At 39.2% G+C, this 26,373-nt stretch overlaps 1 protein-coding gene across 23 annotated transcripts in view; it reads right to left on the bottom strand.

The window, feature by feature from the left end:
- The window catches only part of Kif1b (kinesin family member 1B), a 151,015-nt gene that overhangs the window by 13,184 nt on the left and 111,458 nt on the right, over nucleotides 1-26,373 (bottom strand). For 11 of the 23 annotated variants that reach the window (XM_078025246.1, XM_078025257.1, XM_078025250.1 and 8 more), the window contains 16 exons: nucleotides 25,844-25,962; nucleotides 24,726-24,811; nucleotides 24,246-24,375; nucleotides 23,938-24,100; nucleotides 20,846-20,936; nucleotides 18,776-18,894; nucleotides 17,321-17,376; nucleotides 16,331-16,531; nucleotides 14,914-15,022; nucleotides 14,067-14,133; nucleotides 12,902-12,986; nucleotides 10,575-10,680; nucleotides 8,327-8,353; nucleotides 3,650-3,764; nucleotides 2,913-3,046; nucleotides 2,160-2,221 (listed from right to left, as the gene is read on the bottom strand). In XM_078025246.1, the coding sequence (XP_077881372.1) occupies nucleotides 2,160-2,221; nucleotides 2,913-3,046; nucleotides 3,650-3,764; nucleotides 8,327-8,353; nucleotides 10,575-10,680; nucleotides 12,902-12,986; nucleotides 14,067-14,133; nucleotides 14,914-15,022; nucleotides 16,331-16,531; nucleotides 17,321-17,376; nucleotides 18,776-18,894; nucleotides 20,846-20,936; nucleotides 23,938-24,100; nucleotides 24,246-24,375; nucleotides 24,726-24,811; nucleotides 25,844-25,962 (1,670 nt within the window). The remainder of the gene's footprint in view (nucleotides 1-2,159; nucleotides 2,222-2,912; nucleotides 3,047-3,649; nucleotides 3,765-8,326; nucleotides 8,354-10,574; nucleotides 10,681-12,901; nucleotides 12,987-14,066; nucleotides 14,134-14,913; nucleotides 15,023-16,330; nucleotides 16,532-17,320; nucleotides 17,377-18,775; nucleotides 18,895-20,845; nucleotides 20,937-23,937; nucleotides 24,101-24,245; nucleotides 24,376-24,725; nucleotides 24,812-25,843; nucleotides 25,963-26,373) is intronic. The other 12 variants (XM_078025255.1, XM_078025258.1, XM_078025268.1 and 9 more) reach the window with 3 other exon arrangements.

Below are 26,373 nucleotides of genomic sequence, written 5' to 3'. Positions count from 1 at the left end.
TGTGGTGCTGAGGATTGAACCCAGGCCGCACGCATGCCAGGCGAGCGCGCTACCACTTGAGCCACATCCCCAGCCCAACCTCCATCATTTCTTTTTTTTTTTTTTTTTTTTTTTTTTTTTTTAAAGAGAGAGTGAGAGAGAGAGGGGGACAGAGAGAGAGAGAGAATTTTAACATTTATTTATTTTTTCTTAGTTCTCGGCGGACACAACATCTTTGTTGGTATGTGGTGCTGCTGAGGATCGAACCCGGGCCGCACGCATGCTAGGCGAGCGCGCTACCGCTTGAGCCACATCCCCAGCCCCCCTCCATCATTTCTAATTACTCCTTCATTTATTTATTGCAGTACCGGGAATTGAACACAGGGCCTTACGCATCCTATACAAGTGCTCTATCACTGAGTTACACCCCAGCCCTTTTTATTTTTTTATTTTGAGACAGTATCTCACTCTAAGTTGCCCAGGCTGGCCTTGAATTTGCAATCCTCCTGTCTCAGCCTCCTGAGTAGCTGGAATATGAGAATCACCATTCCTGGCTTCCCATTTATTTTTCATAAATGATACACTAATTTCACAAAGGAAATACATGAACTTATATTATTCTTTATCTATATCTTTCCTGTGGGCCTGACTCCTTTTCCATGTATGTTATCTAAAATGACTCAAACTACTAGGCTGGGAATATAGCTCAGTGGTAGACCACTTGCCTAGCATGAGCAAGGCAGGTCCTGGGTTTGATCTCCAGAACCACAAAAAATATAACAAAATAACTCAAATGCTCATTAATCAAATATTTTTTTAAATGATATTTTTTTGAGAGAGAGAGAGAGAATTTTAATATTTATTATTTTTTAGTTTTTGGCGGACACAACATCTTTGTTTGTATGTGGTGCTGAGGATCGAACCCGGGCCACATGCATGCCAGGCGAGCGCGCTACCGCTTGAGCCACATCCCCAACCCAAATCAAATATTTTTTAAAAACCTGTGCAAGGACAGGGGTATAAGTGGTAGAGTGTTTGCTTGGTATGTGTGAGGCCCTGGGTTCAATCTCCAGCATCATAAACAACAAAAAACCCTGTGCCATGGTTTGTACATCTCCCCAAAACTTATGCTGAGACATATGGTGGTGCACACCTTTAATTCCAGTAACTCTGGAGGCTGAGATAGGAAGATTCCAAGTTGGAGGCCAGCCTCAGCAACTTGGCAAAGCCCTGAGGAACTTAACGAGACCCTGTTTCAAAATAAAAAAGGGCTGAGGATATAGCTGATGACAAAGTGCCCTTGAGGTTCAATCCTCAGTACCAAAAAGCTCCCACAAAATTCATCTTAAAATTTAACTGCCATTGTGATAGTATTAAGGGGTGAGACCTTTAAAAGGTGATTATAGCTTAATATTGTTATCTTGGGAGTGAGCTAGTTATGAAAGGGAGAGTTTGGGCCCTCTCCCCTCTAGTTTCTGATGCTATAGGTCTGGGTTAGAGTCTGAAGAATTTGATTTTTTTTCTTTTGAATCTAGGGCCTTGCAAATACTAGGCAAGCATACGACTATTGAGCTACATCCCCAGCTCAGAATGTGAATTTTTGACAATTTCCCAGGTGAAGCTACTGCTGTTTCTGCTCAATAATGTATTACACCAAGTTATCTTTGGGCTAAGGTGGTGAGGGAAGTGGTTACAGTTTTGAAGTCAAATTCATTCTAATTCACTCAAAAGTTTTATATTTCCCGGCCTACCAACATTTTGTTTGATATAATTTTTGAAACTATTTTACATATCATAGACCAAACAATATTGCAATTCTGAAAAAGGTAATTCTTACCACCATCACTAAAGCTGGTTTGTAAAATATATATGTTTCTAAAATTTTTTCATCTATCCACATAATTTTTTAATTTTTTTGTAACAGGGATTGAACCCAGGGGCACTTAATCACTGATCCACACCCCTAGCCCTTTTTTGCATTTTATTTAGAGACAGAGTCTTGCTGAGTTGTTTAGGGCCTTGCTAAGTTGCTGAGGCTGGCTTTGAACCACGATCCTTCTGCCTCAGCCTCCCAAGGTGCTGGGATTACTGGTATTCATTACCAAGCCCAGCCAATTTTTTTTGTAATGTACTTGAAACATATCAAGATATTATCACCTCTACAATCCATAGGCACTTACCCGGACTGCCTGTGTCTGCCATTTTGCATAAGCTGAGTTCATAAATTCCAGTGACTCGATTGCTATTTGAAAATAAAGTAAAACTGCTTCATTTCTTATAGCACAAAAATAGGAAAATCTCAATTCCATCTACTTAAATTCTTCTGTAGGGACTGTAACCCACCTCAAATATAACTACAGATATTTCTTATTGGTCACTGTTCTTTTCCTATTCTGAACTAAAGCAGTATATATATATCTTTTCTTAGGAGGAGTTTGTTTTCATCTCAGTCATTTGATAGCTACATTAATATGGATAATACACGAGAAAATTCATAACACAAATGTAAAAACTAAAAAATTTGCTTTTTGTTAACATAAGAGAGAATAGATAAGGGGGAAAATGTCTGACTGGAATGAAATGACATACAACACATTCTGGGGATCGTGAGTGAGAAGGGATACACCTTAAATATGCATAATATTAAAAAGAAAAAATCCCAATGATAATCTGTTAGAAATAGTAATAGTGCCATTCAGTCCCTGCAAAGCTGTTTGGGAAGTGTTTACAATGTAATATTCTTCCTTTCTTAATTAGCTTGTCCATCTATCAACATTTTATTAAATGCCAGATACACGTCTCTGTACTCCAGCTATCAGTTACTCAAATAATTTGTAAACTAACCATGAAACAGCAAGCTGGGGAAGACTAATGACTGCTGATTCTATTGTACTGGTCAAAGGAACTGACAGGTAAACATCTCAAAAACTTACGAATCTGGGGACTTTGAGTAGCCACTGCCAAAGAGGCTGCGCAGAGAGCGTGGAGGCGAGATCTTGGCATCTCGGGAATAGAAGACCATGCACACATCCTTGGTGACGACAGCTGGCTGGATGCAATGATCCAACTGGAAGCACACAAAAGCAGGTACTATGTAAATGAAGCAGAGTACCTGTGACCACAGGCTGTGCAGTAGCATATTTGGAAAGCTAGATTTGGAGATGGCAAGGTTTCAGAGCCACCAATTATTTAAACAGAAACTGAATAGATAATATGTGCAAGGTCAGCATATAATCTGAAAATATAGCTCAGTGTTAGAGCACTTGCCCTACCACTGTTCAACAGATGAGCAAACTGAGGCACAGAGATTTTTCAAAAAGGGATTTGAACTCAGGGTGTTTTCAGGCTTTCGACTGTGGAACCACTCCTATGCTCTGCCACAACCATGAAAACAAAGAGGTACTATTTTCTTAAAGTCATACATTCTTTGAAAGAATGGTAACTGGGTTACTAAAGCATAAGCCATCATAAAATTTGGGATCTTTTGACTAAATAGAGAGCAAGAACACAAACTAATATAACAATCAACAAAGTATAATGAAGCATATAATTTAAGGATGTGAAAGAAGAAAGGAGGATGAAATACGTCAATCTTCCCTGACTGACTCTATAACTTGCCCAATGCTCTGGGCTGGCTACTCACAGTCCTTGAAATTCTGACTCTACTCACCTCTAGGTAGGCTGACAAGGTCATGTAGATCTTTTCTCCATAGGGTGTCACTCGGTTCAGAAGAAGGGAGTTATGCAGGGAGCTGTCCCATACTGCCTCAAAACGGTAGAAAGTCCTGAGGTCAGAAACACATGAGGGCATCAGCCAAGAGCAGCTGTTGATACTGTAGTCCAGGTTCTGCTACTGTCAGTAGTCCTAAGGAATCCTACACCAGCCATCAACACTTTTATTTATTACCCTCATCTCCTAGGAGGAAAAGTAGGTCCTCATCCTCTTGCCCCACCCATCATTAAGGTATAATTGGCAGTGCTCACATTGTTCTTCTTTTAGGACAAGCTTCTGTGTATGAACATAAAAACTGTGTGAGAAACTAAAGACATTAAGATGAGAAGAATAAGTGAGTATGCCTAAAATCCTAGAAAAACTAAGCAAGCTCCCCTGTCATTCAATGATAAAAGCAGATCTAATTTTTACATCACCAGATCTGATCTTCATAGGCCTGCACTGCCAAGCCTCAGAAACATAAGAAATACATCTGGGATCAGGTGTGGTAATGCCATCAGCTCAGGAGGCTGAGACAAGAGGATCAAGTTCAAAGCCAACCTCAGCAATTTAGTGAGGCCCTATGCAACTTACTGAGACCCTGTCTCAAAATAAAACATAAAGGGCTGGGGTTGTGGCTCAGGGGCAGAGCACTTGCCTAGCATGGGTGAGATACTAGGTTCAATCCTCAGCATTGCATATAAATAAATAAAATAAAGGTCCATTGACAATTAAAAAAAATATATACACACACAATAAAAATATTAAAAAAGGGTTGGGGATGTAGCTCAGTGATTAAGTGCCCCTGGGTTCAATCCCCAGTAACAACAACAAAAAATACATCTGGGAGGCTTGCTGGTGGGAACAGGTAGAAGAATTTTAAATATGGAGAGCCTTGTTCTAAATAAAAGAATAGGAGCCAGTATTTCAATAAAAGAGGATGATTTTTTTTTAGCTAGGTGTGGTGGTGCATGCCTGTAATTTGGGAGGCAGTTTGGGAGGCTGAGGCAGGAGGTTTAAGGGTTCAAAGCCAGCCTCAGCAACAGCAAGGTGTTAGTACCTAAACAGCTCAGTGAGATCCTGTATCTAAATCAAATACAAAATAGGGCTGGAGATGTGGCTCAGTGGTTGAGTGTCCTTGAGTTCAATCCCTGGTACTCCCCCAAAAAGGATGATTTTTTTAACAAGAGCCAGCTGTTATCATTTGTTACTTTTTGTATCTCATACATTTTCTTTTGGTATTAGAGATTTAATCCAGAGGTGCTTAACCACTTAGACACAACTCCAGCCCTTTTTATTTTTATTTTATTTGAGACAGCGTTCTCACTAAGTTGCTTAGGGCCTTGCTTAGTTGCTGAGGCTGGCCTTGAACTTGTATCTTCCTGCCTCAACCTCCCAAGCTGTTGGGACTATAGGTGTATGCCATCACACCCAACCAATCTTTTTTTTTTTTTTGGTGTTGGGTATTGAACTCAGGGCCTGTGCATGAGAGGCAGGCACTTTACCAACTGAGCTATATCCCCAGCCCCCAGCCAATCTTTTATTTAAGAAAGAATCAGAAGCTAAACTTAGAAGATACCCAAAAAATGTTTTTTTTTTAATTGTTCTAATATCATTCTTCCCTACTGACAAAAAATTCAGACAAGCTGACATTCACCCTTTCAGTTTAGCGAGTCTCATCTGAAACACTGCTGGGTTTGATGGCAGTTTTACAGATTAACCTCAGGCTCTGCCTCACCCTTCCCTCCTTGTGACCATGACATGTGTCAGGGAAGATGCTTCGTCTACTCCACCACCACTAGCTCTCCATAGCACATCTGACTCACCTAGGAAGAGTGTCTGCACCCTACCACTAGGTTCCTCCTTAGTCTAGCCCAAATGGTGATCTGACTGGTTCTGCCTTCTCTAGGTCTCCTGTGATAATTAGCAGGCAAGTCCTCTCTAAACATACCCAATGCTTCATCCTCTGGAATGAACAAAGGAAATGACACATTTCTGAAAGTGAGCTCCTGGACCACACATACTCCAAGTGCCTGTAAGGTGTGGTCATGCCCCTTTATAGCTGCTTTTTAATTTGACTCTTACAGGACTAATTCTTAAATGGCTAGCTTTTAAAGCAACAAGCTTGGGTCAGAAAAATTCTCAACAAAGACACTGAAGGACTACACATAGAAGCAGCTAATAAGATAAAGTCACCAAGGGGCTCAAACAGCAAATGAAATGATAGACAACAGGAAACTTTCCATGGCTTCTGGATTCAGGGAGGCATCCACATAGCCCTGCTTAGATACAATCTTCACTTCAATTTGGTTTAAGACAGATTCTAACATTGGGTGACAATATTCACTATTTCAGCAGAAGCTACCTAAGAACTATATAACCTCAACAGCTGTTCTTTTATTGTGTTATGGCCTTTGTCAAGGTGCCTAGACTAGGGCCTACCTATCAGATGGTACAGGGACAGCCACTACCTGTACTAGCCCACCCCCCCAAAAAAGCCCCTCTAACAGCTGAGAGAAATTCCTATCACTGCTGCCTATAGCCTATACTTAGTGATTTGCTCTGAGTTCCAGAGAACTCCACCCTGAGTTCAAATCTCTGGTTTGAAAAATCTCTGTGCCTCAGTTTCTCATCTGGGTCTTTCAGCTGAGGCAATGTTTTACACTTGTACAGGAAAGCCTCTCCACATTTGTGTTTTCATGTAACCTAAAGTGAAAATTTCACTGGCAGAAACCTGGCTAACATAAAGGAAATTTTGACTTCACTAAAACATTGCTATATTGAAAAAAAATTGTGTGTTTTGTTTTGTAGTTGCTACAAGACATTCTATTGGAATACCCACCAAAAATGGCAGGTTTTTTTTTTTTTTTTTTGGTACTGGGGGATTGAACCCAGTACCAAATTGGTCCAGCTGTAGGGTCAATGTGCCCAGCTCAAAGGTGGCAATTCTTGAGAGGTAGTTATAAGAAATACTCTGAGATTGGTAAGCAACATCAATTAAAAGAAACTGGCATGAGCCAGGTGTGGTGGGGCATGCCTGTAATCCCAGAAGCTGGGGAGGCCAAGGCAGAAGGATCGAAAATTCAGAGTCAGCCTAAGCAACTTAGTGAGGCCCTAAAGCAACGTAGAAAGTCTCCTGTCTCAAAATAAAATATTAAAAAGGGCTGGGAATGTGGCTCAGTGGTTAAATGCCTCTGGGTTCAAATCCTGGTGAAGAAGAAGAAGGGGGGGGGGAGTAAGAGGAGAAATAATAATAATAATAATAATAATTGGCATGAGAACCTGGAGTTAGAAACAGAGCTGAGTCCCAGTGCATGCTTTTTCCTGTATGGTTCAGGAGGTAGTGAAAAATGATTCCAAATACATTCCTAAAGATGTGCTGACCAACACAGGACCAAAGTAAGAAACAGGTTTCAAGGTGACTGCTTAAATTATATATTCGCTTGAATTATTAATTGTGAACAATTTAAAAACCAACTTCTTATGGTCATAACTAATTATTTCCTGAGACATTCAATTAAGAGAATGCAATGGTGAGGCACTAAGCAACTCAATGAGACCCTGTCTCTAAATAAAATATAAAATAGGATTTTTTTTTTTTTTTTTTTTTGTGTGTGTGTTGGGGATTAAATTCAGGGTCACATGTGTGCTTAAGCAAGTACTCTAAGCCCAGCCCTGATGGACCCTCTTGAGTTTACTAAGAGACTCTCTGAAATACGAACTAGATGTAGTCCAGGTTAAGATATAAACTTGGGGCCAGGGATGTGGCTCAGTGGTAGAGCATTTGCCTAGCAAGTTTAAGACCCTGGGTTCCATTCCCAACACAGCAAAACAAAAACCAAAAAAACTTGGATCTGGCAGTATAGCGGGAGTGCAGTCCCAGACCTGAGTTTGATCCATGGCACCACAAAAACAAACGAACAAATAAATAAGATGTAAACTCATATTAATAATATCAGTCAAAAAACATTCAGGCTATATTGTCATGCAATGCTTCTTTCAGCTTGCTTCCCTAAATCAAATAAAGGAAGAGATGGGAAAAACTTTCTTTACTACTAATCCAGACTTTTTTTCCACTCCAAAATAAGAAAGATAAGGACCTATAACAGAAAAATGAAAAATGTTTACAAATTCATTTAACATTTCTTCACACAGACTCAGCTAGCCAAAGTGGTCTCTACTACCACGCAGAAGAATACAAAGAAGAATGTGAGCAGTTTTCAAAGGTTTTGGTAAGAGCAATAAACCTCTCAAGCTTTTGAGAGAGAGAGAGAGGAGGGACAAAAGAGAACAGAGAACAAGGACTGATATTCCATATAAAGTGAGGAGAGAAGGGCATTCCACTTTGCAAAGTAGAGAAGAAAAGCTTCAAGAGCATAAAAATAAAATGGACAAACTTAGTAAAAGGAATGAGAAAATAATTTAGAACTCTAAAATTAAGAAGTTATATGTGAAAATGTACACACATCAGAAAAATCCAGGACACAAAGAAAAAGGTCTTGCTCTATCCTAGGCACAGCTTAGGTTTACATGGGGAACAAACCACTAAATTAAAATAATAATCAAAGCAACATAAGACACAAAGCATTCTGATAAACTAGAATCTTTATGTGCAAAGAAACAAACAGAAAATACCTAGGAATATCCTTATCAAGAAAGAGCCTGCAAAAACATAGAAAGGGCTTTTGTTAGTGCAGCAACAAAAAGGAACAAAGAAAAAGAAAAAGCAGCAGAAACAACAACAACAACAACAAAAAAAAAAAACATGGAAAGGTCAAATTTGCTAATAAGCAAAGTGAATTCAAGTGGACAACTGACAGATATTGGGACCAATTTGACACAGCATTTACAATGACATGGTCCCTTTTCCTGAGACATTCAATTAAGGAAATGTAATGGTGAGGCGCTAAGCAACTCAGTGAGACCCTGTCTCTAAACAAAATATAAAATAGGGCTGGGGATATGGCTCAGTGGTTCAGTGCCCTTGGATTCAATCTCTGGTACCAAAAAAAAAAAAAAAAAAAAGATGATTTTAAACTTACCCACTGTGAGTAGTACATTTCTATTTCTGGCCCAAAACCTATTTATGCCAGTTGTGCTTATTATTATCTAATGAAACATTAAGGAAATTAATAAAATATGAAGATAAAAAGAATTCTTATTCTAAAAATTCAATAGTTTTTTTAAAAATATCTTTTTAGTTGTAGATGGACACAATATCTTTTTATTTATTTTTATGTGGAGCTGAGGATCAAACCCTGTGCCTCACATGTGCAAGGCAGGTGCTCTATCACTGAGCTATAGCCCCAGCCCCTAAAAATTCAATAGTTTTGAGTTGTTTAAAAACAGCTGTTTAAATGAAGTTTGAGCAAGATAAATGTAAAAGAAAGAGTAAAATTATAAGATGTTTAAGTGATAAAATATTAATGAGATAAATGATAAAAATTTGAAAGGATTTTGGATTTAGATTTTCTTTATAGGCTTTCTAATTCCAGTTCTACCAAACTGAAAATCATAGATGATGAGTGTGGTTTTATAAGAAAATAAACAGAATTCCAATAAATAATTCTGCAATTAAAGAAAATGCCTTGGTCCTACAGCAAAAGCTTGATAAGCTATATAAGTATATATTCACTTAAGTTACAACAGAAAGACACCTTTAAACAATCTTTTCATTATTCTTGACTTTAGTCAACTTTTTTATTAACTTAATTTTAAGGTTCTATTATATAAGATAAGCTGCTTCTAAAGAAGGCAAATTAATTTCTTACAGCCTGATCTGCTGCTGGGCATGAGCCAAAGGACCTTTTCAAGCCAAGGGTGGTGACACACGGCTATAATCCAGCTACTTGGGAGGCTAAGGCAGGACTGCCTAGTTTGAGGCCAGCCTTGGAAACTTAGCAAGACTCTGTCTCACAATTTTAAAAATAAAATTTTAAGTGAGGGTGGCTGGGGATGTAGTTCTGTAATGGAATGCTTCTAGGTTCAATCCCCAGTACCAAAGGGGGAATATAAAGAACCTTTCATGTTACTCTAACGCAGGTAAACTCAGCACAACCAGCATTTAAACCAAACACCATCATTCCCTGGTATTTTGCTAAGTATCCTAAGAACATTTAAGATACATTTTTTAAAACTGCAAAGAAAACAGTACTAGTGAATGCCAGCTGAATATCGACTATAAATAATGTCTAGCAGAAGAGAGAAAGCTACGTGGAGTTACTACTGACTTTAGGGAGTTCTGCTCAGGGAGGGTCAATGCACACCCCCCTATCTCTCTATCCACTCCCCAGATACATACCTGCTTACACTTTCCTTCCTCCCTTTCCACAGTCCCTGCTAGCTAACCTTACATGCAAAAAAGCAAGCAGAAGTTTATTCCCTTTTCCCTCTTTGTATGCAAAACTTCTCATTTCCCCCCCTCCCTCTTCCCAAATAGACACGAACAAGTTTTTCAGTAGATGGAGGTACAGAGAAGCCCTGTAACGACTAAGTCTATACTAGCAGCAGCAAAGACTGAATGCAAAAGGCTTTAATATTCCTTGGAGGACAAATTTCCATGCTACTCAGTAGTGAGAAATCTTTCTCCTCAGTAACCATTTCACCAGAAAATGTTTAGGTTTAGCAATAATTGATGGGCACTTTTAAACCCTTGGGTAGTATGCTGAGGTTTTTGGTCTGGTTTTTCTTTACCACTGTGGCAACATCCACTTAAAGTCTAAGGTAGGAGTAGAACATCCATTCTCTAAAGGTAAATGATCACACAATCCAATCACTTTTCTTTCTTTTTTGAGAGCTGGGTAGGCAAAGGAAGAAATAGGGAATTTTGAAGTGAGAAGTACATTAGTTTCTTCATCTGCATGCATTTCTTAGGATGCCCTACCTGCTAGAATTGTGGGAAGACTTCAGGTACTTGGCAGAGATGATGTTCAGGGACAGGATGGCATCGATTGCAGCTTCATCCACCTCAGGTTTATTCCTAATCCGGCCTAACAGAAATAATAAAGAAATCAGAAGAAAGGCACATTAAAAACCAGACATTAACATATTAAGCTCAAGACAAACTTTCCATTCTCACAAAATTAACCCAGTCCTCCTAGGTCGTTTTCACTGTAACTGGTTAAGCGCAGGGTCCTGAAGGCTTCTCCAGTCTGTCTTGTTTCCCCTGTTTTGCACATTTAGTCAGTTGTTGAAACCTTATTCCAGCCCTGAAACCTTATTCTTTGTTCAAAGAATTTTTTGTATTGATCTCAGTTTTTACTTCCAATATTGTTGCCCTGCTCACAAAGGCCATCTTCCCCTTCAATGTGGAACTGGCAACAGCCATTCATCTGGTCTCCTTGCTAGTCACATGTCCTCCATTCCAATGTGTTCTTTAGCCACTGACTTTATTCTACCACTTTCTTGCTCAAAATGCCACAACGCTGTTGTTTTAAATGCTATAAAACTAGGGGACACAGTACTCCACAGAAGATAGGAGCACAGCCTTGAGAGCTGGACAGCTGGGTTCAAGTTGTGGCTTTGACTCTCACTAGCTGTGAGGCTTAACACTCATCCTGATTCTGAGCCTCAGTTCATGACAGTAACAATTTCTCCCTTATGTGACTATTACTAAGATTAAATAAACTAATATTTTTAAAGCACTCAGAAAAGCACATGGTACCTGATAAACATTACACAAGAGTTTGTCAAACTAAACTGTAGAGTTCCTCAGAGAAGCCTGAGGGACCACTGCTTCTGGATCTTCCCCCTTCCTTTCTAATCTAAAAACATCTTTGTTTTGTACATTAATATGCCATAATAATATCATTTTGAGGGCTGGGGTTGTGGTGGTAGAGCACTCTCCTAGCATGTGCAAGGCCCTGGGTTCGACCTTAGCACCACATAAAAATAAATAAATAAAGGTATTGCGTCCAATCACAACTAAAAAAAAAAATATTTATTTATTTTTAAATTTATTTTTCAGTTTTTGGTGGACACAACATTTTATTTTATTTTTATGTGGTGCTGAGGATTGAACCCAGCACCCCGCGCATGCCAGGCGAGCGCGTTACCGCTTGAGCCACATCCCCAGCCCCCAAAAATAAATATTTAAAAAATAATTTTGAAAAAGCTTAAAAACCACTGCCTCAGATAAGAGAGTATAATCTCCTCCTCCCAAGGGTTCTTAATCTGGTTCATGAGGACACAAAAGGTCCGTAGATAGAACTCAAGCAGTCCATCAGCTTAGATGGAGAAAAAATTATATTTTTATTCTCACAAATAATTAACTGAAATTTGACATTTCCTTGAATTATGGAAGGCAATAAACCACATATGAATTAGCAGTACCTATTGACTCTGTCCCCTGTATTAACCAGACGTTTCCACATCAAATTGATTTTCATTCATCCATCACCACTGTGGAATTATGGTCATCAGACTCACGTTAGATCTTGTGATTTAATGCCTCAACAAAGAATACATTGTAGTGCAAATGTGTTTAATTAATCTTACCAGTTGTATTCCAGTATCATTAATTTCTTTTGTAGTCCTAAATAATTTATTTTCTAAGGCTTTACCATTGCCAAATAGGTCCATGGCAACAAAGGTTCCTTGGACTACCATTCTGAAGCTCTTACTCTGTAGGATGCTTGATTTTTCCACTTTGGTCATGGATCTCTAGCCATTTGATGTTAGGCATATGCATGCTAGGCCTCTCTTACTTAAAATGTTTATGTTTAGAAAACAAATTCTCTTGAATCCATTCAGGACCTTTCTCACAAAGTTAACCCAGTCCTCCTAAGTTGTTTTCACTGTTAACTCAATAATGGGAACTGAGAAACCAGAATTTCACTTTCGTGTATAGCCAGAGAATAACTGGGGATCAAACCTAGGACCTGAAGCATGCTAGCGAAGTGCTCTGCCACTGAACTACACTCCTAGCCCTGAAGGGTTTCAAACTCAAGGACTCTATCTTCCTCATTTACTGTGTTCTCTATACTGGAGAAAACAGAATATTACCAGTGTCCCAAACAGAGAATAATGACATGTCTAAAAAGCCAGGTTTGTGCTGCAGCTATAGTTCAGTGATACAGCACTTGCTAGGCATATGTGAGGCACTGGGTTCAATCGTCAGCATAACATAAATAAAGAAAAATAAATAAATGTATCTGAAAATAAATAAATAAATAAATAGCCAGGTTCTATTCTTAGCTGATATATACTTACCTACCACCAGTTCACGGACATCTTTCCAGTGGAGTTCACTCCCCTTCTCATGGATAATGGTCACTGTGATTCTTCGCTGGATACCCTGGGTAATAGAATAGGGTTGTGAGTTAGCTGGGGCAATCTATCATTTCCTCTTATTTGTTGTTTTCTGAATTGTATGGCATAGGAATGGGCAGGAAGGAGAAAGATGGAGAAGTAGGAGAAAATCTCTCCATGTTATTATTCTAAACAAAGTGGGGTGAGCCAGGAACTGAGCAATATTCAGATTCCGATAAGGTTTCAAGAGAGATGCCATGATTGTGTGTCCCAACTATGGGACTCCCTGCTCCATGCCCAAGCAGTTTTGAGCACTGACTGAATTCACTTTTGATTTACCCAAGTGAGATGTAAATTGAAAAATCAGATTTAAGTCTATCACAATTTTTATCCTCTACCCATCATTAGAGATTATGGCTGTGAAAGCACAGGGCTTCTAAGCATTATGGTAAGTATATGAAATCACAAGGAGCTGCACAAAATAATAGTAAATGGATGAAACAAAATCCTTTTATGAAACAGCTATTCTAAAATATATATAAAAGCAAGGGTATATATAAGCCAAGGCCTTAAAAAACACACACACACATGCACACAAAAGAAAAACAATTTGTGAGCCCTGGGTTCAATACCCAGCACCCATAAAAAAAGAGAGGATAACATTCTTCCTCTCAGCTCCCTATCCCTGAAATAGAGATGAAAAGCTGAGAAAAATAAAGAGTTCTGACGGGAAGGAAAGGGGAAATACTGGGAAATGATGCTGACCAAATTTATATTGTGTGTCTGTATGAATATGTAACATGAATATCACTATATTATTACAAAGCATTGATATGGAAAAAAGAATAGAAAGAAAGAAAGAAAGAGAGAAAGAGAAGGAGAGGGGGAGAGGGGAAGGGAGGAAGGGAGGAGGGAGGGTGTTCTGTTTCTTTTTTTTAATTATTATTTTTTAGTTGTAGTTGGACACAATACCTTTATTTATTTATTTTTATGTGGTGCTGAGGACTGAACCCAGGGCCTTGCATGTGCTAGGCGAGTGCTCTACCGCTGGGCCACAACCCCAGCCCCCTATTTATTTTTCTAAATTATTTGGTTCGCTCCTAGGTGTTTCCCCCTGTCTTCGTACCTGGTGAAGCAAAAATGTCCCCTGGCAGGGCAGGCCTGCTGTATGGTCAACCACAGCTGGGATATACCTATAAAAATAGAAATGCAAAAAACAGAAGTCAGTACTATCTCATCTACAAGGCCTTCCTTAACCCTCTTAAGACATTTCCAAACATCATGAAAAGTATATAAAAATCACAAGGGAGCTTCAGAAATGATAGTGATTGAAAAAATAAAACTCTTTTTTGAAATAGCTATTCTAAAATATATACAAAAGCAAGCATATATATAAACTAAGATCTGAGGAAGAATCATCAAAATAATAATTGAAGAAAATAAAACTTTTTTGAAATGCTATTCTAAAATATATATAAAGCAAAGCTATGTTTAAGCACTGTAGCCCCAGTGATCTTTGTTTTTCAAAACTCTGATCTCTTCTCTCTCTCACCTATGTTGGCATTTAATCACAAAACCATTGGCCTTTACAACCCTTTCCACATGTCTATAGTGTCTTATCATCTTTACTAGACTGAAATACACAAAGGACAGTAACATTTTTTGGTCTCACCTCTGGCCCTCACATAAGAGTCCAGTAAATACTGTATAAATGCAAAGCAATTGAAAGAGATAATTTCAGGTTCTAGATCTTTTTTTTTTTTTAAGATCCAAAAAGCAACTAACTGGTAGAAACCAGCACTGTAACTATATCTTCCTTTCAGTGCATTAATGATCTGTCCCCTGATAATCTTCAAAGTGACATCACTGCTGACAACCACATACAGGATCTCTTCAAATAGGAGAGTCAAATATTACATTTCCTAATTTTGAAACACTTTGCTCTATATTAAAATTTAGAAAGTTGGACTTACTCTCCTGTAGGTTCCAGTTCACTGATCTCAAACCAAACTAGGAGGTCATACTTGCTCATGCTTTGGCCAAGGCTGGTTTTGCTCATGGTGTTTAATTTGGTGGCTGGAACTTTAAAAAAAATTTTTAGAAAATATCAAATCTTGTCCAAAAGCAAAAGCTTAAGCTTTTCTAATATTAGCACTAAAGGACACACTTAGGAAAAGCAGCAGGTCAGAAGACAGATTTCAAAGATGACCCAATATTAACCATGTTAGTACCTCGAGAACAAGAAAAATGGAGAGAATCTTTTTCCTTCTTAACAGACTGTCCTCAAAGATAAGAAAACAGATTTATGCAAAATAAATGTGCTCACAAAATCACCAAAACCCCTTCAGTTCTAGAATCTTATTTTGTGGCATGGTATCACTGTAGAATGGCAATAGAGACAGTGCTTAAAAAGGATGTAGGGGGGAACTTCACACATCATGAGGCTCCATGGAAGTTGGAGAGGTAAAGTGAAGATCTATCCTTCAACCCACAGCTTGCAGATCTTCCTGCACCCAAGGGTCACCAAGGATCTTAAGGATGGTAAAACCTAGGCCATGTCCCCAATAATCCACATCAGTCTATGGACTTCCTTCTTAGGATTACTACATGCAGACAAATCTGGAAACCAGTGGTCTAATTTGTAAATACAGGAATCTCTAAATGACCTGTTACATGTTTCCTTCAGATTTAAATTCCAGGTTCCTAATGGTTTTGATGCTGTGCAACTCTTAATTTTAAGTTGCTTAACCTCTGTCTCCTTGATGTATAAAAAGCACATATTAATATTTAGTCTGCTACCATGAAAAGGTATCATAAAGCCCCACAAACATAATAGATAGGAGGAGCTTTATGAATCATATGTGCATCCTACCAGGTGTATTAAACCCAGATGAATTTCACATGCACTGGTGATGCTGGTGAGGAAGAAAATAGAATTATGGTTCTGGCAGTCATCTGAGGGTCAGAAAGAACAACCACAAGTATTTAAAAAAGCAAACAAAGAGTAGGGGTACAGCTCCGTGGTATAGCACTTGCTTAGCATGTGCAAGGCCCTGGGTTCCAACCCTAACCTCAGGACTGGAAACACAATAAAACAAAACAAAACCAACTATTAGTAAAAATCTTCAAAATTAAAACTACTGTCAAAGAATCCAAACAAAAAGTATCAGGAGCGCCTCACCCCTAGGGTGATGTGAAAGAAGCACAGGCAGCAAAGGTGCTTCCTAAAAGCTCTCTGAAAGAAACATGGTGTGATCTTGACAATATGGTGAACTCTACTTTCAGCTCAAGGAGCAAAAAAACATGGATGTTTTCATACATGGTGAGCCAGGCTTCAGGACAAGCCCTTGAGTTGGTTCTACATCTAAGACAGCTAATTTAGCTACTAACCATCTCGTTTGGGTACCCTCTCGCTCTGGCAGCTGGGAACTGGCAGAAAAAGAAAAGGCGGCACTGGGTCAGCCTCGTTCTGGAAGGTGGCAACAGCAGAGGAGGCAAGCACATTGGCGTGCTCAGAAAACATGTCCAATACATGCACATTCACATAGCCAGACACAAGAAACCGAATCAGCTCAATCTTTCTCTCGTGGTCTGAAGGCCGATGAAGATGAGGAGTATAGAGGGTGGAGAATGAGAACAGGGTGGGATGGGAATTTGACAAGTGGGCAATGAGGAAAAAGGACAAAAATAAAGAAAAATCAAACAATATAAATGAGGAGGAACAAGTTCTGGTATTGTACTGCACAGTAGGGTGATTATAGTTAACAATAATGTATTGCATATTTCAAAATAACTGGAGAGAACTCATAAGTATGTACTTATTATGTAATCAATCAAGAATAAAACAAAACAAAAAAACCCAAGATAAATGAACATGCAGAATAAGTTTAATATGCAAAGAAATATCCAGTGACTGATAGTTTGGGAGAGTTACAAATAAAGCAGAGATATTTAGGAAGAGAGAGATTATAAAAATCTGCAGTAAGACCAGAGAACTGGCAAATACAGAGACATATTGCTTTTTTACTTCTTTTTTTTCTCCCCCAGTACTATGAACTGAACCCAGGGGCACTCTACCATTGAACTAAATCCCCAGCCTTTTTTATTTTAAGAGAGTCTTGTAAAGTTGTTGAGGCTGGCCTTAAACTTTCCATCCTTCTGCCTCAGCCTCCCAAAGAGTTGAGATTACAGGTGTGCATCCCCACACCCAGCTTACTTGTAGATCAGGAACCAAAAATTTTAGCTCCCGTAGATGCGTACAAGAGAAGCAGGAATATATAAGGATGCACAGAAAAGGAGGGATGTGATTGGTTTCTGAAGTCATTTAGAATAAGGATGTGTTCACACAGAGAATATCAGGCAAAGAATACAGATGCTCACCTGGCCTGGAGAGTGGCATGGGTGGAGGGAAGAATCTTCGAGAGGGCTGGGGTGGACTGTAAAGACAGAAATACAAACTAATTCAGGACCAAAAAGAATCAGATGTTCATTTTAATGGCATATTTAATTCCCTTTAAGAAAATGAATTTTCTACATTTTCAACTCTGGCATATCATTTACCACATATAATCCCACACAGTGAACAGACTAATGTATTTTTTAAAAAGCCCTCCATAAATCACAGTTACTAAATGAGATAAAAAAAATTCACCTGTTAACACTGACATTGATACTATCAAAAAAGCCCCTCTAGAGCTGGGCTGTGACTCAGAAGTAGAGTGCTCACCTAGCATGCATGAGGCACTGGGTTGGCTCCTCAGCACCACATAAAAATAAAATAAAGATATTGTGTTCATCCACAACTAAAAAATAAATATTAAAAAAAGAAAGCCCCTCTAGTTGCTCTTCTCATCAATCTGTTTTTTGGTACTTGGGATTGAACCCAGGGGTACTGAACCACTGAGCCACATCTCCAGCCTTTTTCATACTTTTTATTTAGAGACAGGGTCCCGCTAAATTGCTTAGGCCTTGCTAACTTGTTGAGGCTATTTTTGAACTTGTGATCTGCCTATCTCAGCCTCCGAAGCTGCTGGGTTATAGGTGTGTGACACTGTACCTGGCTTCTTATCAGTCTTGACTCCACTTAAAGAGTTTCTGCTTTATGAATTTGAGGGTTGTTAGAACAATTATATACAATTTCCATGTTATAATCCTAAGACCCCCAACTTTCTACCATATTTATTTTGGTTTGGATATGAGGTGTCCCCTGAAAGCCACTGCTAATGCAGGAATGTTCATGATTGGACATGAGCTGTGACCTCATTAGTCAATCCTAGTTTGAAGGATTGACTAGGTGGTAACTGTAGACAGGTGGGCATGGCTAGAGGATGTAGGGCATGCTGTGGAAGGGTTCATCTCTGCATCCCCTTCCTGCTTTTCTGTTTCTTTGCTTTCTGACCTTGCATCATGAGCTGAGCAGCTTTTCTCTGCTTCCATGATATGCTGCCTCACCTTGGGCCCAGAGCTATGGAGTTGGCCATTTATGGACTGAGACTTCTGAAATAGTGAGCCCAAATAAAACTTTTCCTCCTGTAAGTTGTTCTAGTCAGGTATTTTGGTCACAGCGACACAAAAGCTGACTAAAACACTATTCAAAGTCTCTTCCTACAAAAGGATGGCATTCAAAGTCATCTGGGGGCAACATTCAATTTGCTCTAACATTAGTGATTAGGGAGCTAGAAAAAGGTAGTGAGATTTCTAAAAAGGAAACATAAGGTAATATATAAAACTATTATTTACTCATCTTCAACCCTCAAAAGATTTCTTCCTTTCCTGCAACTGAGGAATAATCATCAAAACAATAACAACAAAAGTCTTTGCTCATCTGGTCCAAACCTGTTAAGATCCTGTCCTTGCAGATGAAGTGGGTGCTGCTGATAATGCCCAAAAACTTCAAATACAATCGGCTTGGTTTTGATGTAATCCACAAACGATTCAGTGACCTCCACTGCAATCTAATAAGGAATAAAGCCATACAAGATTAGAGAGAGATTTATGATAAGAAAAATACACATTTTTGCACTTCAGTGAGGGCATTAGTACTATTAGGCTCCCAGCATGTGTTGGGTGTTTTGCTCTCCAGGCCACCTCCACCAAAAGTCAGGGGCTCCCTCTTCTTTTCATTCTAAGTTAACTTTAACAAGCTCCAGATGTTCAAGACTGTCTACAATGTCCCCCAACTGGTGACCTTGTTGTCCTTCACACAATAATGTTTCAGCTCAAACTCACCTGGGGCTCCTTCTACCTGCTTTCTCCTCTCTTGTGCCTGAGGGCTGGCCCAGGCGGCGCACTGCCAGGAAGGCCCTTCCCATATCTCCACACATCTTAGTCATTCCTATACTTCAAGGCTCCATTCAAACAGTAATATCAATAAGAAAAACACATACTGACTGTAGACTACGAGCAAGGCAAATCTGACATGACTTCTTATTTATAATACATCCATCATGAAGCTCCTACCTCTCTCCCCCATTTAACCATGCTCCTCAACAAAGTTAACATATCTTTGCATACAGAAGAAACATTTTCTTTCTTCACTCTCACTGCATTTAATAAATGTTTTTCTCACATATCTTCATGTTCTACTACTGCATTTTATATAGTCTCTCATAATTGTATGCTCCTTGGGGGGCATCTATATGACTCATCTGCATTCCCCAAACATATCAAACACAATTCTATGCATAACAGGCAATCAATATTTATCACACAAATATGTTTTCATATGTATAAATATAAAAATAAAATAGTGTATTTTGGGCTGGGGATGTGGCTCAAGTGGTAGTGTGCTCATTTGGCATGTGTGAGGCACTGGGTTCAATCCTCAGCACCACATTAAAAAAAAATAAAATAAAGATAACGTGTCCACCTAAAGCTAAAAAATAAATATCTAAAAAATAAAAATAAAATACTGTATTTTGAGCTAGGTGCAGTAGCATATGCCTATAATCCCAGCAACTCAGGAGGCTGATGCAGAAGGATGGAAGGTTCCAGGCCAGCCTAGTCTACTTAGTGAGATTTTTGTCTCAAAATTTTAAAAAAGGGCTGTGTGTGTAGCTCATGGTAGAGTACTGTTGGGTTTATTTCCGAGCATTGCATGTGCATGGGTGTGTGCATACGCACATATATACACAAGTATATTTGGTGTTCATTTGTTCTTCCCCTAGAGTTGTCTTCCTCTCTTCCTTTATAGAGTGAACATGGTTAGCAAGAAAAAGCAAAGCAGCATCCTGTAGTATTGAAAATCCTGAAGGCTAGAGCCACATTCTGTGGTGTGTGTGTGTGTGTTTTCTTGGAATTGTACTCAGGGGTGCTCTACAACTGAGCTACATCCCTAACCCTTTTTATTTTCAGACAGGGTCTTGCTCTCATAGTTCTCCAGGCTTGCCTTGAACTTGCGACCTCTTACTCCATCCGTGAAGAAGGCTATAAGGGGCCCTAGTGAGTTAATCACAACATCCGATAAAACGGAAACAGACAGAATCTTAATTTAACCACAGAACATATTTAATTTCTTCTACATTATTTGCAACCAAATAATATAAATATACATGGGTTTTAAGGACAATGTATTAACTTAAATAAAACTGATATTAAACAGGCTTATTTTTATAGGACAGAAATTTAAAACAACTCGGGCATTCAAACTGATAGAAGATCTCATTGGTAGACCAGCTCTCACACCACCATTGTAATGCAGACAAGAGGCTGGCAGCTCCCTCCCTGAGGACTGCCTCACCACTTTGGCCACTCCCTCTATTGTCCATTCTCTCATCTAAGTGCAATATTAGCAGGGCCAACAGCAATGCTTCCAATTATCGCTGCACATTGGCATCCTTCCTCAGCCAGTAAAGCCAAGGCACCCCAAACCCAGGATATGCTTGGCAAAAATGTCAGATCACTCACATTCTGCACATGATAAAAGCCCAGGGGACTTCCTCTGCCATTATTTTTGAGGGGTTCGGTGGAGAATGCTTCATCATGGCGATGCAAGAAGCTTAATAAAAAGATAAAACAAGCAAATATTGTATTAAACAGTTTCATTAGGATCTCTGTTTTAAAAGTCCAACATGGATCTTATGGTAAGAGCCATCCTACTTAAGTAGATTCTTTAACTGGGCAAAAATTATTTACATTTATTCCCTTATCAAGATCATCTTCTGGGCTGGTGATGGAGCTCAGTGGTACAACATTTGCCCATCATGTGCCAGCCTCTGGGTTTGATCTCCAGCACCAGAAAACAAACAATAATTTCCAATATCACACAAATAACATTTTAGATTTTATTTGAAAAAATGAATGAAAAATTAACTGACCAAGATAATTGACCCACTTAACTGGATGTATACGCAAGAATGCATTAGAGAATGCGAAGTGAGTTCAACAAACTCCTGTTCCCTTATTGAAAATAAAAATGACGAGATCATTTTGTGTAGCAAAAATTGGCAGACTTGAGTTTCTATAAGGTAATATGAAAGTCTGTACATAGTGTAGCTGCCTGGGAGTCTCTAACACTCAGATAAGAGTAAATTCCAATATCACCTCTTCCAGAAGGTCTTTTCTGACTTACCCTGACAGTGTTTTGTTCCTAGGAACTGTTTTTCCTTAACCTGATTTCACTCCTTTTTATATGTCTATTTTCCCAAAAGGCAGCAAATAGGGCTTAACACAAAGAAAAATACTCCAAAAATACTTGCTGAATCATCAGACTATGTTTATTTATCTTCATAAATAAGATGATTTTATTGTTAGTCTCCCAATTTTTAGTCTGAAATTAAAAGTAGAGAATTAAAGAATCCCTATCACAGATTTATTGCCACATAGAACTATCCATCAGAAGGACCCTCAGGCTGGGACAGCGTGTTCAGCATGTTTGAGGTCCTGGGTTTAATCCCCAACGTGTGTGTGCGCGCGCGCATGCATGTGCACGAGTGCACACACACACACACACACACACACACACACTCCCTGACCCCATTCAGAAAATAAAAAGGGGAAGGGGGAAGGAAATACTTTGAATAGGGGGACAGAGAGACCAGTAGGATGAACTCCTTATCTTCCAAATTAGTTCATAGTGTGTGAGTAGCAATGTGCTCTTGACAATTGCTCCAAATCACTGATGCCACGCTTTCCCAGTACTCCATGCATCCTTATATTTTCTTTCTTCTCATTACTCCTCTCTCTCTCTCCTTCTTTTCTTATTCTCCCCTCCATTTTTTTCTTCTCCTGATCATACATTATACCTGCCAGAGGCCCTCTGTGGGCTTCAGTGGACCTGATCTGCTATCGTGGGTGCTGCAGATATCCAGGGTCCCAGTGCTGAGTCAGGACCTCAAGCCACTGCTGCAGAGCTGCACCTTCCCTACTCAGACCAGTGGAGAGATGAGGAAAGCCCAGAAAAACTGAGTCTTCTCAGACCACTAGTCCACATGCTCTCAACTCCTGAGCTAATATAGGTGGAGGTGCTGCTCTTTTGGGTTTGAGGACAAAGGGCAACATATTCCTACATTCCTATTGTCATTTCAGAAATCGTTAACCAAACAGATCTGTTTCATAAGATGTATCACTTTTTCTTATTAAAATAACAGTGAAAGTTGCCCAAATCAGATTCATCTTAGCCATGTCCATCCTACCCTAAATTTGAGGCTCTTAGTGAAAACACACAAAATAGCTGAAATCAACTGGCTGGATAGTATTTCATGAGTTTCAGCAAATGATACTGGTGGCTTACTATGTAGTGATCACATTTAATTCAAGACTTGGCTGAAACACACAAGCTTGGAGCATCCAAGCTCCATCATCAGGATGCCCAGGAAGGCTGGGGCCCATATTGAGTGGCAAGGGACAACAGAACTCTAAAGCAGTCTTTGGGTAGTACCAGCGACAAACTGTGGGCTTGAGGTTTGAATGGGTCAGACTTCATTTTCTTATACAGCAGCCCATATTGAAAAATATATGATGTTAAGAGGAATGAAAACTTTAGATTCACAAAGCGTTTTCCTGGGAGGTCTTAAGAAAGCACCTATAGGCTAGAGTTCCGGAAAGTCACAGGATAGAAAAAGATTCTGAGTAAATGAGAAATGAAACCACAATCTTCTCTCCACACTGGCTTTTCTCAGTTGATACAATAATAGTTTACTCCTCTTTAGAGATAATTCACTGATTTAATCCTTGTTTATTAAGAATACATTTCATGGGCTGGGGTTGTGGCTCAGTTGTAGAACGCTTGCCTAGCACAGGTGAGGTACTGGATTCGATTCTCAGCACCACATAAAAATAAATAAATAAAAATAAATAGGGACTGAGGTTGTGGCTCAGCGGTAGAGCACTCACCTAGCACATGCAAGGCCCTGGGTTCAAACCTCAGCACCAAATAAAAATAAATAAAATGAAGGTATTGTGTCCAACTACAACTAAAAAAATAAATATTTAAATAAATAAATAAAAATGGATATTTAAATAAATAAATAAAGGTTAAATTCTTAAAAAAAAAAAAAAAAGCAGAAGAAGACAGACATTTCATCATGAAGAACACTAAAAACAGCTGGGGCTGTAGCTCAGTGGTAGAGTGCTTACCTATCATGCATGAGGCACTGGGTTCGATCCTCAGCACCACATTAAAATAAGCAAATAAAATCAAGGCATTCTGTCCACCTAAAACTATCCCCCCCAAAAAAAAATTAAAAAAAAAAAGAAAAAAAAGAACACTAAAACCACTAAGTACACTTATCTGGATCAGACTCTACATTCTTGGTACAGGAGGACAGTTCACAACAGAATGGTCCAGGAGGATACATGACTCACTTCTCCCCATGAGGAACCCTGTATTATTCCAGTGAAGGTTTCTGATTTCCACTCTCATTATGAGTGAACAAAGTGTTTTCCTTTGGAGACAGTTTCTCAAGAGTACTAATATCTCCACGAGTGTAAAGCTCTCTACTAGAGGACATCTTCTCACTTAACAGCTGGCTAAATAGGCAGAACAAAGGGTGGCTTACTTGAACTGACAGAAGATATCTGCATACTCTGGAAGGATCCCACTGGCCTGCAACACTGTTACTCGGAAAGTGAAGGCACTGCCCAGTTTCAGATGATTGCCAATCTCTTCTGAAAACCCTTCCATAACCATCTTTCCATCCAACAAAGTGCTTGATTTCAAATCTAAAGAGGGTCAAGGGAACACACACATGGGTCAAATAATGTGAAGAAGAGGGAGTTCTTTCCATTACTAGTTGATGAAAGCAACTATGTCCCATATTTTTCCCTCGTAGACAAGTCCCAATCATAGTAAACTCTGTCTACGTACCCAAGTCATTCGTTCGACTGATTTCTTCTGGAGGAGTGATGACCTCAGAACTCTGACCCTGTCCTTCCACAATCCTCAGCTCCTCCAAGGATAGACCAGAACGAGTCATTGCGACTGAAGAAAAGTCACTCTGAAAGCAAGGCAGCAGGGGGTGGGGGTGAGTGTATATGAGAACATAGAAAAAACACATTTTCCTATTTTCTTTCTTATGTCTATATACCCAACAAATAATGACTGGAAAACTATATGGATTAAGAACTGTCTAAGAAAAGGCAATACTACAGTAATACAAACGCCAGGTCTCTGTAGTTGTTAGACATAGACCATATATGTCTATGTCTAGCAACTCAGGGGTAATCAGCCTCCTATACTTTTAGTTCTAGGCAGGAAAACTGGTCTCCAATGAGGGACATTTTCCTGATAAAATCATCTACTTCCTCTCTTCCCTCAAGGTGTTTCTTCTTTCCAAAGGTTTCTCACCTGATTAAAGTACTCGTTATCAAAAGATATTTTAGCTGTTCCAGATTGTCGAATTCCAGAGCCATAATCAGGAGCTTCTTCATCCGCTAAGTGGAAAAACATCAGCAAGGATCAAATGAGACAATACATGGGGAGAGGAGATGTAACTCCTACTGGATTATAAAACAAACAAGACAGTCCTTTTGCATAAGGACAAATGACTCTAAAATAATAATCTACATGAGTCAAGTTGGCTGTTTCCAACTTGACTCATGTAGATTTACCACACTTAGCTCAAGTGAGACTACTTAGTAAAGAATCAGTTTTATCACTGAGATGGTTTAAATATCACACTTAGAAATACTAACCCTTTTCCCATGTTGGCAAGATTGTGTTCAATAACATAAAACAAATATTTGAAAATATTACACTGCACTTGTGAAGGAGACCTCTACAAACTCAATATTGGTGATTGTGTGACAGGTTTCCATGGGAAAAAGACTGAAGTGACAGTCACTAAGGCAAGGCATTTAGAAGTTAAGACAGAAAAATACAGGAAAGGGCCACATTCTTTCCTCAGAATGTCAGCTGGATTACGGAAAAGTGAAAAGTGGTCCATGTGCTGCAAAATAGCAGCCAAAGAAATGTCTACTAGAAGTATCCTGAAAGAAAATTTAGATAAGAAAAAGTTCTAAAAATCTTTCATCACTTCTGAACCAGCTAAGATACATTATTTAAAATGTCAATAACTTAAAGTCATTCCAAGAGCTTATCTTCAAGTTAAAGAAAATCTTTTTACGCCAATATTCCGAAGTAGTAGTAGACCAAACAAAATCTATTTTTTTAAATTTATTTTTTTAGTTGTAGTTGATACCTTTATTTTATTTATTTATTTTTATGTGATGCTAAGAATTGAACCCAGGACCTCGCTCGTGCTAGGCGAGCCTCTACCACTGAGCCACAACCCCAGCCCACAAAATCTATTTATGATATGTGGGGACAAGAGCTAGAAAGGAAGTAAGGCCTTCATAATGGATAAACATATCACTATTTGGGTTTGACTGAAGCAAGGCCCATATAGAGCCACCTCTGTCTCCAGGCAAGAAATCACAGCCTTTACTGCAGAGTTGGTGACCTACCTGCAATGGCCTGTACAGCCACGCGCAGAAATCCCCGCACTTCCCCCTTCTCACTGACGATGGCCACCCTGTGAATCAGGGGCACAGGATACAGCAGATTGCTCAGGTATACAAATGCCCTAGAGACAGACACCAGGAAACAAACATCAGAGCAACCTACAGAGGGAGAGGCTGGCTTTCAGCCTCAGTGAGAGTAGCTTCCTGAACCTGAGCTGGCTTCTGCACCTTATCTTAAGATCATTTCTTGGTTCTATCCTCTCAAACTGCCTCCAGCTGCCTTTTTAGCCCTGATGACACGTGAAAAAATTTCAAACACTGGACAAAGTGCTGACAAAAACCAATCTAGTTCAAATTACTCTCTGTAAAAACTACACTGTAGGTAGAAGAGTAGCAATTGGAAGTAGACTTCCAAGATACTGCTCTGTGAATACTGTTGGTGGGGTGAGAATCCCATTAAAGAAATTAACCTTTAAACATAAGGAATTACCAAGAGTTCTAAGGTTTCCTGATAGAGAAAACAGAAATCAGGA

The sequence above is a fragment of the Ictidomys tridecemlineatus genome, chromosome 11 (genome assembly GCF_052094955.1).
Source record: "Ictidomys tridecemlineatus isolate mIctTri1 chromosome 11, mIctTri1.hap1, whole genome shotgun sequence".
Classification (NCBI taxonomy): domain Eukaryota; kingdom Metazoa; phylum Chordata; class Mammalia; order Rodentia; family Sciuridae; genus Ictidomys; species Ictidomys tridecemlineatus.
This window is presented reverse-complemented; position numbering and strand designations above follow the sequence as displayed.